The following is a 17,629-nucleotide window of genomic DNA, read 5'->3' as shown; positions in this document are numbered from 1 at the left end:
CATTAGTCATATTCCTCTGCTCTGTTGTGGTATACTAGCCTATCATTATGCATGGCTTTTAAATAAAGTTCCTGTATTGATGAGCCCGTCGTTAAATGGAATTTCCCCACACTATATGCTCCAGATCAAGAGTCATAGAGATATGGGGGAACTTTATGCTGTCCCCCGCAACAGGTTTGGAGGCAGGGAAGGAATAAAATCTGGTGGCATGGTGGGAGGGGGGGCTTTTGCCACCATGCCACCTCCACCAAAATTTAGGCTGGGGTGGGAAGGCTTGTGACCGGCCTTCCTGCCCCGCTGCCAATTGAAGCCCTTAATTGGGCAATTAACTCCCAATTAAGGGCTTCTTCCTGCCGCAGTCACAATTAGTCATGCAGAAGGCAGCCCTGTTGCCGCTTGGGAGGCATGGCACAAAAAACCATGCAGGTTGTTTCCCAGGTCCAGGGGAAGGTGGGGGGACGGCTCTTGTTTAAAGCCCTGAATGAGGGACCCAGCGTCAAGAAAGTGGGGGTCCCACTATGGCCCACCCCACGCCCTTGCTGCCCACACCCCACCCCCCCCCCGCTCCCCCTCCCCTGCGCCCCCCCCCATCCCACGAGACCCCTCCCGCCCTGACCTACCTGAGGCATGGTTCTAGCGATGCTCCTCAGCCTCCAGTAGGTGCACCTACAGCAGCAGCCACTGCCTCTGCGGTGGTGCCACATCTGCTGGCCTCTGATTGGCCAGCAGCTCTGCAAGGGTGGGACTTCCGGCGACAGGGTCCTTGATCCTGTGGAAGGCCCGCCACTGTCCAATTAAGTGCACTAAATTCAGTGGGCCTTCCGGAAAAGAGGCGAAGCAGGGATCTTGACATCGGTTTTTCCAGACGTCAAGATCCAGGATAAAATTCCGCCCATAGTCATTTACAGCACAGAAGGATTCCATTCAGACCCATCTTGGAGCTATCCAGTCAGACCCACTCCCCTGCTCGATCCCTGCAGCCTTGCAAGTTTTTCCTTCAGATGGCCATCCAATTTCCTTTTGAAGTCATTGATTGTCTCCTCTTCCACCACCCTTGTGGGCAGTGAGTTCCAGGTCATTACCACCCACTGTGTAAAAAAGTTCTTCCTCACATTCGCCCTGCATCTCTTGCCCAAAGCCTTCAATCTGTGTCCCCTAGTCCTTGTACCATTAGTTAATGGGAACAGTTTTTCCTTGTCTAACTTAGCCTGTCAAAATCTTGTACATCTCTGTTAAATCTCCCCTCAGTCTCCAGTGCTCTAATGAGAACAACCTTAGCTTTTCCAACATAACCCTAACTAAAATCTCTCACATCTTCCTAAAGTGTGGTAACCGAACTGGATGCAATACTCCAGTTGGGGCCTAACCAGAGCTTTATAAAGGTTCAGCATAACTTCCCTGTTATTGTACTCAATGCCTCTATTTATGAAGCCCAAGATCCCATATACTTTACTAACCACTGTCTTGTAATATCCTGCCATCTTCAAAGATTGATGCATGTGCACCGCCCCCCCCCCCACCCCACAGATCCCTCTGTTCCTGCACACTCTTTAGAACTGTGCCATTCAGTATATATTGCCCATTCCATCTGCCAAAATGCATCACCTCACACTTGTCAATATTAAATTCCATCTCTGCCACCTGTCTGCCCTTTCTGCTAGTCTTTCTATGTCCTGTTGCAGGCAGTTCATATCATCCTCACTGTTTGTCATACCTCCAAGTTTGGTGTTATCAGCAAATTTTGCGATTCTACTCTGTATTCCAAGATACAAATCATTTGTTTATAGAAAAAAAAAGCAGTGGTCCCAGCACTGATCCTTATGGAACACTATTGCCAACCATCCTCCAGTCTGAAAAGCATTTACTACAACTCATTGTTTTCTGTCCTTAAGCCAATTTATTTTGCGATTGGAAATTGACCCTCCTATTCCATGAGCCTCAATTTTGTTAACCAGCCTTTTATGTGGTACTTTATCAAACACTTCCTTAAAATCCATATAAACAACATCCATTCCTTCATCAACCTTCTCTGTTACTTCATCAAAAAATTCAAATAGATTAGTCAAACATGATCTGCTTTTCAAATCCGTGCTGTCTATCCTCAATTAACTCGGACCTCTCCAAGTGTCTATTGATTTTTCTTTTCCTTGATTCTTGTTTCTAAAACATTGCTCATCTTGCAGTTGTTAAGCCTGTACTTGCTAGGACTGCCCTTACACCCTTTTTTGTATAAGGGTGTCACATTTGCCACTCTCCAATCCTCTAGCACCTCCCCCATATCCAGGGAAGATTGAAAGATTATGGCAAGCCCTTCTGCTAACTCTAGCGCCACTTTTTTTACCTAAGCATAGCCAGCCTTTTGAGTATCCCCCCTTCTCAGTTATTACCTTTATCCATTGCCTGCCTCTACTCTCTCTGCTTCTACCGATATTTTGTCAGATTCCACTCCCTTAATGAACACTGATACAAAGTACTTTTTAAGTATATTAGCCTTGCCCTGTGCCTCTAAGCATGTATTACTCTCTTTGTCCCTAACAGGCCCCACTCCATCTCTTACTACCTGCTTAATATTACTGCTGCCGGTTGAAGATTTTTGGATTCCCTTTTATATTGACTGCCATTCTATTCTCATATTCTCTCTTTGCCAGTCTTCTTTTCCTCTTCATTTCCCCTTTCAATTTATTGTATATGGATTGGTTCTCACTTAAAGAATTCACCTGACATGCATCATAATCTCTATTCATTCATCATAATCTCTATCTCCCTCATCATCCAAGGAGCCTTGTTTTTGGTCCCTTTACCTTTCGCCCTTGTTGGAATGTACCCAGCCTGTACCTGAAGCATCTCTTCCTTAAAGATAACCCATGTTCTGATACAGTAGTGACATGAACAGAAGGGAAATCATCATGGGCTACTCTTAACACCTGTCCTGTTAGCTAGTTACAACCCAAGATGGGCATAGTCCAGAAAGCGGACCAATCATTTATTGGTTATGAAAACCCCACATGCCCAAATGGGAAATATTAATTTCATCGATTGGAACTTTGCCTGAGACTTTTGCTGGAAATCGTTAAAAATAAGTTTTTTTTAAAAAAACAGCTAGCAGGCAAGATGGCCACAGACATTTGCATTTGAAACACAAAAGGATTAGACTGGAGACAAACTTGATTGACTCCGCCTCGCCAGAACAGTGGGGTGCTCTCTGATTCAATTACCTGAGATAGCCTTTTCAATGTGGTCATCAAGAGCCATTGACTTTGAAAGGACCACCCACCCCCCGCCAAGTATGTCTGGACAGCCTGAGGGGGGAGAGCCTTGAATTTGAGAAAATTCCAGAAGAACCTCATTAAAACAATGCATTGTGACTCAGAAAGCAGACAGTAACTGAAAGGGAACAGCTCTCTCTCTCCAGAAGAGATCCAGAGAAGCCTCAGCTGCAGCTGATAAAGCCAAATCTACAGACCCCTACAACCAACAACTAGGATGCAGCCATGCATGTGGCTGAGTGAGGACTTCAGGACTACAATTTCAACTAAGAACTCTGGGACTACTGAACTGTATTTAAATTCAATTTATTACAGACTCTACTTCAACCACCCAACTCTTTTTCCCTCTGTAATCTATTTGTGTGTGTGTGTGGCTCTTGTGTAAATGTGGGCGTGGATGTGTAGCATACTTTAGTAATTTTAACCGGTTTAGAGTGATAAGGGTAATAAACTTGCATCTTTCTTGTTTAAACTCAAGAAAACCTGTTTGATTCATTTGTAATTATATTAGAGGAACAGGAGCAAGCGCTCACTGAGTTGGTAAGTTCAATCGCTGTGTTAAAAAAGGATAATCCTTGTTGCGGTCAAACCAGTGAAGGGGTGAGAGGGGAGCCTGAGACCCCTTCCTCACCTGGTCGTAACATATCCCATTGTATAAGTGCATACGAATTAGGAGCAGGAGTAGGCCACTTGGCACCTCAAGCCTGCTCTGCCATTCAACAAGATCATGGCTAATCTGATTGTAACCTCAACTCCACATTCCCGCTTACCCCGATAACCTTTCACCCCCTTGCTTATCAAGAATCTATCTACCTCTGCCTTAAAAATATTCAAATACTCTGTTTCCACAGCTTTTGAGGAAGAGAGTTCCAAAGACTCACGACCCTCTGACAGAAAATCTTTTTTCTCATCTCTGTCTTAAATGGGTGACCCCTTATTTTTAAACAGTGACCCCTCGTTCTAGATTCTCCCACAAGAGGAAACATCCTTTCTACATCCACCCTGTCAAGACCCCTCAGGATCTTATATGTTGCAATCAAATCGCCTCTTACTCTTCTAAATTCCAGCGGATACAATCCTAGCCTGTCCAACCTTTCCTCAGAAGACAACCCGCCCATTCCAAGTATTAGTCTAGTAAATCTTCTCTGAACTGCTTCCAAAGCATTTACATCCTTCCTTAAATATGGAGACCAATAGTGTACACAGTACTCCAGATTTGGTCCCACCAATGCCCTGTATAGCTGAAGCATAACCTCCCTACCTTTGTATTCAATTCCCCTCGCAATAAACGATAACATTCTATTAACATTTCTAATTACTTGCTAAGTCACGAGAGAGATTATCTGACAATGTGTGGGATGGTCTTAATTAACATTTTAAGTTTCCTACTACATTTTTCAAGCCACACAGAAAATGTATTCATTCTACTCCTTATCCTGTCATAAAAACGTACAATAAATTGTTTTGAAGTACAGTGATCGTTATGCATGCATTAAAATCTTAAAAATAGCAATGAGGGCTATGACTAGTTAATCTGCTTATTGAAAACCAATAGTGCTAAAAAATCTTTAATGTCCACCTGGACTAACAAGTGAACAGAGGCTCAGCTTTACATTGCATGTGAAGAATGGCCTCTGCAATAATGTGCTCAAGTCCTAGAATAAGGCTCAAACTGACAAACTTCTGACCCATAGGCAAGAACACTATGGAAAAAAGAGCTTGTGTATGAAAAAAGCTGTGTATACGTAGAATCTGAAAGTAATGGTGCAAAAGTCTGTTCCTGTAATTTCTGACAGAGCATGATACTGATCTCCTCTATATCAGGAAAGTGGAGTGTGGAAGCAAGGTACTTCCTTACAAAGATGAGAGACTACATACCTCCAAGAGCAATGCCAAAAAAATTCTTAATTCTTAGGGTGGCACAGTGGTTAGCACCGCAGCCTCACAGCTCCAGCGACCCAGGTTCAGTTCTGGGTACTGCCTGTGCGGAGTTTGCAAGTTCCCCTGTGTCTGTGTTGGTTTCCGCTGGGTGCTCCGGTTTCCTCCTACAGCCAAAGACTTGCAGGTTGATAGGTAAATTGGCCATTGTAAATTGCCCCTAGTGTAGGTAAGGTGGTAGGAGAATGTTGGGGATGTGGTAGAGAATATGGGGTTAATGTAGGATTAGTATAAATGGGTGGTTGTTGGTCGGCACAGACTCGGTGGGCCGAAGGGCCTGTTTCAGTGCTGTATCTTTAAATTTAAAAAAATAAAATAAAAATAAAGTTGAGGTTAAGGTTGCCTATTCGACCACTAGAATAGTGGATAACCTGGGGGGTTGCTACCAGAAAATACCAATCTCTGAGTTTCAATATCATCTCTACATTTCAGTTTGTATTAATTAGTAAATCTATTTTGTAACCTCTTCATAGTTGAGATATTTAAACCCTACAGAGAACAGAGTTTCTGTACAAATGTGTTGTGCTTTACTAATGTACTTATTTTCTCTTGTAGTTGGTTGAAGGGTTGTTGCAGTTTTGTTTCTACACCTTTGTGGAATCAAAGACTCTCAGTGTGGAGTTCCCTGAAATGTTGGTGGAAATCATTAGCAATCAGTTGCCAAAAGTCATGGCTGGGATGGCCAAACAGCTCCGGTTTCACCACAAGTGACTGCCTTAAAACAGGAAATAAATGCCTTAAAATTATCCTGCATAGCTTTTCTTTTCGCAAAGTGATCGGGATTTTGGAAATGTTTGTCCTGCAAACGCTTGCCATTATGTCATATGCACTACATATGGTTTACAGAGAGGGTCGAGCCTGGGCTGAGGTGAAAAGGAGACCGTTTTACAGCCTAAGGACTGTACTTTGGAAAAACATAGGTGGCAGAAAATCTGCATGTATTTTGTTTGTGAACTTTATTTTTGTGTACTGTGATACAGATTTGATTTTATGCATGCATTCTAATGAGACGTTTACAGTGTATATCAGAAAAGGGAAAATTGTGCCTTTTTTTAGCTTTTTAAGTCTTATGTAGCCAATTTGGACAGTTTACTGTGTTAATGCAGGAGAACTGCCAACTTGCTTATTTTTTTCTCTATCTGTATTTTTTTATATATTAAGTGGAATTTGAGCCTGACAAAGTTTTTCTTTATAGCCATCATTGAATTCTGTGTTGTACGAGTGAGCCTGCTCATTGCTCTCATGTAAATATGCAGAAACTGGTCATTTTGAAAGAGGCAGATCAATTATAGATGAACAAACTGGTATTTGAACTACTCAAAAAGAAAACTGGTGCGTGGTCCGAAAGGACAAACCTCGAATTACTGGAGAGTGTGGATAAATGTCAACCTGTATGAACCCATGGCTTGGGTTAGATTGGTTATAGGAACATACAGTGGCCACCTTTGAAGAAGCTGCAACATTTCTGCCAATTATTTGCCCTTGGCATTCATGCCACATTTTAAAATTTATTTTGTTTAGTTCTGATGCTTGTTGGTTCATTATTATGTTAGGTTTGTACCCATGCTCCATAATGGAGCTAACACAGCTTCTGTAATAAGCTCCTGGACCTTATTTAGGAAAATCCCCTCTCAGCTTTGACAGGGTTGACGCATTCCTTAATGTAAGCATATTGTAAAGTTTAGACTGACAGTAGCTTATTGTAGAATAGGCTTAATTCTGGCGATACAAGTTTCTATTTTTTAACTTATAATCTCATTGCAATCTATCCACTATATTCAGTACATTTCTAGTTGATCTGTCAGTCATATCTATGCTTCCCTCTGGTATGCAGTTTGGAGGATAATATCGCCTTGGAGTGGGGAAAGAATGGGAGTTCTGTTCATGTTCACAGTTGTAGTGTTGGGGTGGTAATTCAAGATGTTCTGATTATTATTGAAGTTAAATGTGTGTAATTGAAATGGGCGGCACGGTGGCGCAGTGGTTAGCACCACAGCCTCACAGCTCCAGCGACCCGGGTTCAATTCTGGGTACTGCCTGTGTGGAGTTTGCAAGTTCTCCCTGTGTCTGCGTGGGTTTCCTCCGGGTGCTCCGGTTTCCTCCCACATGCCAAAGACTTGCAGGTTGATAGGTAAATTGGCCATTATAAATTGCCCCTAGTATAGGTAGGTGGTAGGGAAATATAGGGACAGGTGGGGATGTGGTAGGGATATGGAATTAGTGTAGGATTAGTATAAATGGGTGGTTGATGGTCGGCACAGACTTGGTGGGCCGAAGGGGCTGTTTCAGTGCTGTATCTCTCTAAACTCTAAACCTGCTGAAAGCAAGAAGGGCTGCCTTCAGAAAGAAATCGGGGAATGAAAAAGCAGAAACAAATTGTAAATTTATTCATACTCTTGTATGCAGACCACACCTACAGTCTGGACCATGGAACTTACTGCAACAACCGTGGATGGAATTATGCAATTAGGTGCAATTCAAACAAAACAATTTAAACATGTCACTCTCTGCTTTCCTTTGAAATTTGGCATTCCACTCAGATAATGATCTGGCCAAGAATGAATAGTGTAGTTAACTAAGTTGGAACATTAAAATTAAGTTCTGTCTTTAAATCCTTTTATGAAAGAGGAATTGCTCACATAATTTTTGCTGAGTTACATCCACCACATTTTGTTGCAAAAACTAGTGTGCATATTAGCTCAGAAAACCATCTGTTAGATTTGCTTTGTATCTCATTAGCTAATGTTTGTCGAACAGCAGCATCAAAGCTAGCCATAAACCCTTGTTTTCAAAATATTTGCTTGATGTAGTACAGTAATGACCAGTTTGGAAAATTGGCAGGAAAGGGAATTGGGGTGGGGGTTTACATTTCAACAGTTTAGTTTCAGCAGAATTCTGTATTGATGTTTTGCCACATAAGTGAACTAAGCCTCAACATTGCTTTGTGCTATATACTATCATGTGTCCAAGATGTTCAGTACACTCGTACTTTGGGGTGGGGAACAGAAAATATTCATGTTGATAGCACAAAAGTAAGTTTCTCCTATGACATTATTTTATGTGAATACATTGATGTCATCTACCTGCCCAATTAGTATTGCAGCAACCAGTTTAGACACAATGCTTTGTTTTTAATCTCAATAACACCAGTATTGCAGTATTCATATCGCAGTCATGGGAAATCAGTGTTTAATGATATCCTAAATTTGTCTTGTTTCAGTTCACTCCTTTCAGATGCAGGCTTTCTGCTAGTTGTCATTGTGCATGAAAGGAGGGGCAACAGGAACATTAACTGTACCAGTGTGCTGACATAATGATGTGACCATGTTTTTAAACATTATGATAAATGAAAGGGAAATGTGGATTATGGGTGTGATATTTCTAGTAATTTTTTAAAAATTGATTCAAAATCAATGAAGAACAGTAGTTGCCAAGACCCTCACTTTGGCAACTATTTCTCCTGATGTACAGGTGGCAGCACAACACCTGCCAGAAACAAGTTAACATGAACTTGGGAATGTTCATTTTACTTCACCAAACACTATAGCAATATTTATGTCAATATATCACTAAATATTGTCTCTTCATCAGCAAAGGCGCCGATGCCTGTTGTCATTTAAATTTAACATATCTCAGTAAATCTGCCAGTCAGTATTACTCCAATGTGTTGAATAAGGTTTGATTTTCCATGGGGCAGTCTGGTTTATTTTGCAATGTATTTTTATCGTGAGAGTATGCAACAGCCTCACAATAAGGTTACTTTTGGAATGCATCCTTAATCTTTATGATGGACCTTCCAACTTGACTCATTTTTGAACAATCCCTCCACATTTTTTTAAGTATACGTACTTGTTACTCCATTTACTGGCACATCTGGAAAAGACTACTTAAAACCTAAAACAACCCTGAATCCCCAGCAACTATATGGGCCTAAATCAGCATTTGGTTGAGTGTACTCAAAATTTCTTAGGCTGGAATGTCTGTATATATAATTACAGTATTTCTTCTGTATTCTATATTTAATTCAGTTCTTCACCATACATTATTTCAACAGGTATTCACATAATTATTTTAAATTTCAGCTGGTGGTACTTTTGATTGATCAATGTTACCCAGAGCAGAGATTTCCAGGGGCACAAGTCTGACTGGTGCTTTACACTAACTGATATCTCAAGGCACATTTTTTAAAAAAGTGAATGGCTTAATAAATTAAAAAGAAACAAGAGGAATTAGACCAGTGCACCAATGTGACAGTATTACCGGGATATAATGAGAAAGTCAGAATCATCTAGAGCTCACTCGGTCTTTAAACAGGTTCTTTGTTGTTGCTCTCTGTATTGCTGTAATTTTGATTGTGTGTTTAAGAGGAGCACTCACTTAGATCATATAAAATTTAATCCCATCCAGTGACTGCCACTGGAAGTATTTTATTATCTGTCTAAACTGGAATGAGGACTATCTGAAATAATAGCATAGCAGCACTTTCCAGTTTAGAACTGCTATAGTCTTCAGCTCAAACTTGATGCTTCTTTGCTTGTGCTGGGAATTCTTTACCTCCCCAAACACCAATGCATTTCAATTCCATGTCATAACAGAATTGTGCCTTTAGGGGGAAAAAAATCTGATTCTGGCTATTGGCAGAGCTTGTTTAGAAATAGATTATTAAAAATACCACCATGCTAAATGGGATAGATTTCGAACAGATCCAGCAATGCAAAGCTGGGCATCCATGAGGTGTTGTAGACCATCAGCAGCAAACAGAATCGTACTCAACTGCAATCTGTAACTTCATTGGCCCGGCATATTCCCCACTCTATCATTAACCTCAAGCCAGGAGACCAACCCTGGTTCAATGAAGAGTGCAGGAGGGCATGCCAGGAGCAGCACCAGGCATACCTTAAAAGGAGGTGTCAACCTGGTGAAGCAACAACACAGGACTACTTGCGTGCCAAACTGCGTAAGCAGCATGCGATAGACAAAGCTGTGCGATCCCATAACCAACGGATCAGATCTATGCTCTGCAGTCCTGCCACATACAGCCGTGAATGGTGGTGGACAATTAAACAGCTAACTGGAGGAGGTGGCTTCACAAATATCCCCATCCTCATTGATGGGGGAGCCCAGCACATCAGTGCAAAAGATATGGTTGAAGCATTTGCAACAATCTTCAGCCAGAAGGGCCGAGTGGATGATCCATCTCGGCCTCCTCCTGAAGTCCCCAGCATCACATATGCCAGACTTCAGCCAGTTCGATTCACTCCACGTGATATCAAGAAACAACTGAAGGCACTGGATACTGCAAAGGCTGTGGGCCCTAACAATATTCCGGCAATGGTACTGAAGACCTGTACTCCAGAACTTGCCACGCCCCTAGCCAAGCTGTTTCAGTACAGCTACAACACTGGCATCTATCCAGTAATGTGGAAAATTGCCCAGCTTTGTCCTGTACACAAAAAGCAGGATATGTCCAACGTGACCATTAACCGCCCCATCAGTCTACTTCCAATCATCAGTTTGGGGTCCGCCAGGGCCACTCAACTCCTGACTTCATTACAGCCTTGGTCGTTACAGCATGGACAAAAGAGCTGAACTCAAGAGGTAAGGTGAGAGTTACTGCCCTTGACATCAAGGCAGCATTTGACCAAGTATGTCATCAAGGAGCCCTAGCAAAAGTGAAGTCAATCGGAATCAGGGGGAAAACTCTCTGCTGGTTGGAGTCATACCTAGCGCAAAGGAATATGTTTGTGGTTGTTGGAGGTCAATCATCTCATCTGCAGGACATCACTACAGGAGTTCCTCAGCGTAGTGCTCTAGGCTCAACCATCTTCAGCTGCTTCATCAATGACCTTCCTTCAATCATAAGGTCAGAAGTGGGGATATTTGCTGATGATTGCACAATGTTCAACACCATTCGCGACTCCTCAGATACTGAAGCAGTCCGTGTAGAAATGCAGCAAGACCTGGACAAAATTCAGGCTTGGGCTGATAATTGGCAAGTAACATTCACGCCACACAAGTGCCCGGCAATGACCATCTCCAACAAGAGGGAATCTAACCATCTCCCCTTGACATTCAATGGCATTGTGATCGCTGAATCCCCCACTGTCAACATCCTAGGGATTACCAATGACCAGAAACTGAACTGAAGTAGCCATGTAAATATCTGCTACAAGAGCAGGTCAGAGGCTAGCAATCCTGCAGCGAGTAATTCACCTCCTGACTCCCTAAAGCCTGTTCACCATCTACAAGGCACAAGTCAGGAGTGTGATGAAATACTTTCCACCTGCCTGGATGGGTGCTGCTCCAACAGCACTCAAGAAGCTTGACACCATCCAGGACAAAGCAGCCCGCTTGATTGGCGCACCATCTACAGACATTCACTCCCTCCACCACTGACGCACGGTGGCAGCAGTGTGTACCATCTACAAGATGCACTGCAGCAATGCACCAAGGCTCCTTCGGCAGCACTTTCCAAACCTGCGGCCTCTATCAACTGGAAGGACAAGGGCAGCAAATGCATGGGAACACCACCACCTGAAAGTTTCCCTCCAAGTCACACACCATCCTGACTTGGAACTATACTGCCGTTCCTTCACTGTCACTGGGTCAAAATCCTGGAACTCCCTAACAGCACTGTGGGTGTACCTACCTCACATGGACTGCAGCAGTTCAAGAAGGCAGCTCACCATCACCTTCTCAAGGGCAATTAGGGATGGGCAATAAATGCTGCCCTATCCAGCGATGCCCACATCCCATGAATGAATTAAAAAATAATTTCACTGCACTCCTTTATGCCAGGAACTAAAACGTTTTATTAATGTTGAGCTGCTTTTCCCCAAACTTGTGCTGCTTTCAACTCCTGATTCCTAGTTAGTGGTATAAACAGTAAATAACTGTTAACTACAATTACTTTTGCCTGTGTTTTAGGAGGAACAGGCCTTGGTGGTGTGTATGTCCCATGCCTCTTTATAACTATCATGCTATTGAAGATGTGGGGCAGAGACAAGTCTACTTTGCTGTCTTTGCTATTGGTCCACTCGCCATGGTACTGCCTATGGGTAGGATTTTATTCTGTCCTTGGAGATGGGCATGGAGGTGGAGGGGGTGGTGGCAGACGAAATGGCAGGGGCACCATTTCCAACATTGCCTGGACGCCCTGCCATTTTGTCCAGGGTGGGGAAGGCTGAGGACAGCCTTCCTGCTGCAGGCCAATTGAGGCCTTTAAGAGGCCAACGGCCCCTTCCCTCCTCCACCTCAATTTTGTTGAAGGTGGAGGGGTACACCATCGCGGGGAGACACCGTCAGGTAAAGCCTGGCAGTATCCTAGTGGGGTCAGGGTATCCTACCTTTGGAGGTAATCCAAGGCTGCTGAAGGGCCCCCCCAGCAGTAATCGGCATCGCTGACGCCCCCCTCTCTTCCCGCCCCCCCATCTACCAAGGAAGACCCCCCCCCCCCCCACACACACACCATCACCAGGACCTGCCTGAATGGCCCCAGCGACTCTGACCCCACTCACCTTTCCTGGGGTCGTCCCCTCTTTTCAGTCCTGCAGGGACTCCTGCAGTACCAGTAGAGTCCACTGCTCCCAGTGGTGCTGATGGTACTGCAGAGCTGCCAGCCCTCCGGTTGGCCAGCAGCTTTGGAGGCTGGAGATCGTTACTTAAAGCGACGATGTCCCAGATGGCGGGCAGTTAATTGGCTGCCTGCCTTTAAATAGCTACGGGGGTTAACGGAAGGCTGAGGCGGGTTCTCTCCCTGCCTTCTGGCCTGCCGCTGGGACCCCTGTCACCAAAATAAAATGTGGCCCTATGTTTCAGAGAGTCATGAATAGACAATTGAGTCCAGTGAAGATAATTAGAGTGTATGTAGCCATAGTCGGGATGAAATGTTCTTTAATAGGTTATGAAGACTGCAATCTAGCCAGTGTCTTTTTTTAAGGGTTTTGTATTTTCTGGGCAGTTAGTTGGAGGTCCCATGTTAGTAGGTTCAATAATAATGCCAAAAACAAATTTACTTTCAATGTCAGGGAGTTCTAATAACTTTCCCTAGAACTTTTAAAATATGGCTACAATTTTTCCTCTATAAATTATGTGACGTAAAGTAATGCTGAAATGTACTCTCTGATCAGTAACTATTTTTACCAGTATTGTAGTCATGGGGCCTGATTGGAAATTGAAATATGTGTTAGAGCAAAGTTGTTGACTGTTCACGTCTTTGTGCTCAAATATCTGATACCTTTTCAGCACCCATACATTGTAGGTTACTGAATAAACAAACAAAAAACGTGAGGCCCAGCTGTTGTTTTATCAGTAATTGGAAGGAATGGTCTTTTTTAAATGGTGCTTTTTAAAAAAAAAATCTATAAAATGGGCTGGTCCCATTATGGGGAGGAAAGTGTATATATATATTTTTTAATTTCTTCCCCAACCCCAGAGAAACAAAAGAAAACTGTCTACAGCATCAAAAAGATGATACTATTCTAGCCATTGGTCAGCAGCAGCAAAAATAAATTCTAACACAAACCAATTCTGAACCATAGCACTATATCCTTCCACTGTAAGAAGGCAGATACATGCATATTTAGTTCTCTTGCAAAATGTTACCTCATGATTGCATACAGAATCAGAGTCTTTGTAATTAAATACACCATATATATAGATAGCCAAGTAATTTACACAGACATATATTTTTCAAATCTGCATCAGATCCTTTGAGTAGGCTGATTCTGGTGATGTGTTGCATGTTGATTTTGGTTCCCTGGTCGATGTAGAAACTTAATCATCTTTTCTCACTAGGCTTTTCTTTAACAAGAATAGTTGTAGAGGATATTCTGTAACAAAATAGATGCAAGCGTGCTTCACAGATATTTTAAAAAAGCAGTTCAAATTCTGAAAGTTGAATCTATCCCTACCTCTCTCAGGAACTAAAGCCTATATTTCAGTACACAGGATGCCTTAGCAAAATGTTCAAACCTTGGGTACCTTTGATTATTTTAGTTTTGCAAGGTGCCTTTAAGAAGTACTTCCTTCTGAAAGTATATTAACTAGCCGGCTGATCTTAAATAATTGAGATTTTCGATATTTGCTGGATTTGATTCAGAAGGAATGATAAATCACAATAAATTGAGCAGAACTGCAGGAGGAAAGGAACTAGAGATGAAAAGAAATGCTTCAAATATTGATGAGATAGATTGAGTTGTATATTATTGATGATGTACTGAAATCACAGATCTGGTGCTCAGACTGTCTTGTGACTGAATTTCTGCTTTTGATTAAGATTTGGCTGGAAAGTTATGGAGAAATTTTGGGGTGGGAACAGTGATGTTGAATAAACGTAGCCTACTTCATCAGAGTTAAATTTGTTTTACAAATTACAAGTTAAAACCCAGTTCATTACGTTTCATTCTGATGGACTTTTGAAATCCATTGTCACAATGCAACAAAACACCTACAAATTATCAATATAAAAAGGTAAGGACAGCACAGGATATACCTCTGGAAAGTGTCCTACAAAATGTTTTCCAAAGACACTTATCAGGTGGCATTTCCCCTTTAAATAAGGCATAGGTAAAACTCAAAGGATTTATTTATGGCAGGGTGATGAAAAAAAGCAACCAGAGTGTCTTGAGGCCAAGTCTATGAATATAAAATTCACACAGTACCTAGTGTAGGGGCCACAAACATTACTAGAAATTCAGAACAGAGATATGTAGAGTTAGAGAAATTAACTGAACCTAACAATATTTAATTCAGTTCTATGAATACAGTAAATGCAGCCTATTAATGCAAATTTATAAAAAGGTTGTGCTTTAAAAAAAAATCCAGACTATTAGTTGCTAAAATGACAGTATATTTTATATATATATATATATATATGTATGTGTATATATAGAAATAATCTGCCTTACAACATCCCCTTTGACATAGATTAGATTTACTAGAACGTGATATTAATATAAGTTTTTCAAAAGTTGCCAATTTTGGTAAGACTAATTAAAACTATTTTAAACATAAATTAATATTTTCCTAAATTTGTTTCTATAAATAAGGACACTGTCACTTTAAATGTTTCTTTAAAGGTGTGCCTTTTTCGGGAGGGCAGAAGAACTTGAATCTACTGTATGTAGAGATATAAATTCTTAAATTTTCCAGAATTACACCTAAATTTGAATGTATAAGTTAATGTACATGCACTGAGATAATGTGTAAAGACCAGACAATCAAATATGGCCCTATTACCTCAAAGAAATTTGCTTATGTAGATTATGCACCCGAATGTGTATAATAGTTCATTACTGACGTGCAGTTTTTTTTTAAACATGGAGGAAAAGAATGAACAAATGGTAGCAATGTCATAAGAATGAGTTTTAACAAAATCAATATTTGGATGAATATTATGGAGAACTTTCTTAACCCCGTAAACTCTCAACTTCTCAGTAGTGCATTGTAATATGGCCCATCAATAGGATAAGATCAATGTGTGGTTTTCTTTAAGAATTTTTTAGTTTTTTGAACTCCTTATGTAAATCCTAAAGTCAAATGCTTATGTAGAATTTTTTTTTTCCAGGGTCCTGCTTCTCTTTATTATGCTTTGAACTGGTTGATCATTGTGGTACTTCTAAGAACATGTCTCATTCACTCACGTTGTTACAGATGTAATTTGCATTATTGTGCAAGTGTTTAAGTCCGATAATTGTGAATAGCTTTCAAAACTGCAGAAAATGGACAGAAATTGGACAATAAATTTGCTTTTCCACTAACTTGTCTCCAATTGTTACTTGACCAAAAGAAAATTATTTCCATTTCAGCTATCATGGCAAAAACTTTGAGCTTCAGAATATGCATGAGGGCATTGCCCTCTCTTAAATCTATGCAATATAAAAGGATGTGGAAATTCTGTGATGGAGGATGACCAGCATAATATTTGTAAATTAATTTCTATTCCAGTGCTTTTGACATGCAACAAAAATTATCCTAGCACTACAAAAGCATCAAGAGAGCATTCTTCCCCATACTCAGAAATACAAAGAATGAGCAATGTGCAGAAGGAAAACCGAATCAAGCCCAAAATGCGAGTCTGTTAATAGCTCAGGAATGAGATCTCTCTCATTTCCACTTTCTCATTCACTGTTTCATGTTTTCCTCTTCAAATCATTAGTTAGCTCATTTCCGCACAGGTAAGTGCAGCACTGCGCAGCATAGGGGATATTTGCTTGGGTTGTGTTAAATGCCCAACCTACAGTGAGATAATGGGGTTTTATGTCCCCTTCTAAGGCAGGAACAGACCTGTATTTCTTGCATTCTGTTGTTCATTGTTGTGTCTTATTTTTATTACGTGTTTCAGGGAGGTGGTAGTCCTTTCTATTCCAGGCTGCAGTGATGTCTGCTGTACCGATACCCCACCATTCCCCTACCTTGATTCTAACCTGCCTAATCGTGGTGGCAACATTCATGGCCTAATCTCACAGGTCACAAAAAATGTCATGTTGCATTCATTACAATGAGGTACTCCACATCCTGCGCAAGTTGTGTGGTCACAGTCTTTCCATCATGCATGGACTTCAAAGATTCTCCAGCTCTCTCTTTACCTGTATCCATTTTGTGGATAGTTCTTGTAAGTATTATTACTTTTCTAGACATTTAACTGTCTCTCTGAACTATAATTTTACTCCCTCTGACCATTACCACTATGTTCAATTTATCTTGATTATTGTAAAGTCATTTTCTTCATGAAATATATGTCAATGTGTTGATGATTTAAAATGTCTCGCTTTATTGGCCACATTACCATTTCATGTCCTGTTGTCAGGCAGCTGCACATGTCTGAGACCCATTCTTCAGTGCATTTCACCATGCATGTTGTATGTTAGTTGCTTCACATGTAACAAATTACATCTGCACACTTACACTGGTATCATGCCACACATGCCATCTGATATAAGCCATTTCTGGACTTCAGATGATCTTATCACCAAGTCAAAAAGATTGAGGGTGTCTGTCTCAAGATCTTTTCCTATCTCCCCCTGCAGGGTCCCAATGTCTTGGGTAGAGGCCAGACTATCGAATGCAGTTCTCTTTGTAAAAAAAAACTCATAGACAAGGATACAAATATCACCAAGAGAAAGCTATCAAATTACCAGACTTATCTAGACTTTCTTGACTTTCACTGAAAAGTTCTTCACTTCTTGGAAATTCTGCACTATATTAATTTAACGGTTTGAATTCTCATTTCACCATTATTTGTCCCCAAAATTCCTTTATTAGCTCTTGCATCAGCCAGATTTAACTTCCAGTTCCCATTAATTATAATTGTATTTCATTTTTGAGCCCTGGAGAAGCTTTACTGTCCAATACTCATCTTTAAAACAGAAGTCAAACATTCCAAATTGATTCCAGCCATTACCATACGTTTGTTGATTCTTTAT

The 17,629-nt window shown here is 41.2% G+C and overlaps 1 protein-coding gene across 5 annotated transcripts in view; it reads left to right on the top strand.

Annotated features, from left to right (window-relative positions):
- The window catches only part of LOC137375929 (glucocorticoid receptor-like), a 151,824-nt gene extending 135,860 nt beyond the window's left edge, over nucleotides 1-15,964 (top strand). For 3 of the 5 annotated variants that reach the window (XM_068043650.1, XM_068043651.1, XM_068043649.1), the window contains one exon: nucleotides 5,760-15,853. In XM_068043650.1, the coding sequence (XP_067899751.1) occupies nucleotides 5,760-5,915 (156 nt within the window). In that variant the 3' untranslated portion in view covers nucleotides 5,916-15,853. Of the gene's footprint in view, nucleotides 1-3,099; nucleotides 4,768-5,759 lie in introns of those variants that run through there. The other 2 variants (XM_068043652.1, XM_068043653.1) reach the window with 2 other exon arrangements.
- Nucleotides 15,965-17,629: the final 1,665 nt, after the last annotated feature.

Source organism: Heterodontus francisci, chromosome 12, assembly GCF_036365525.1.
Source record: "Heterodontus francisci isolate sHetFra1 chromosome 12, sHetFra1.hap1, whole genome shotgun sequence".
Lineage (NCBI taxonomy): Eukaryota > Metazoa > Chordata > Chondrichthyes > Heterodontiformes > Heterodontidae > Heterodontus > Heterodontus francisci.
Note: the sequence above shows the minus strand (reverse complement) of the source record. Positions and strands in the feature narration are given on the sequence as shown.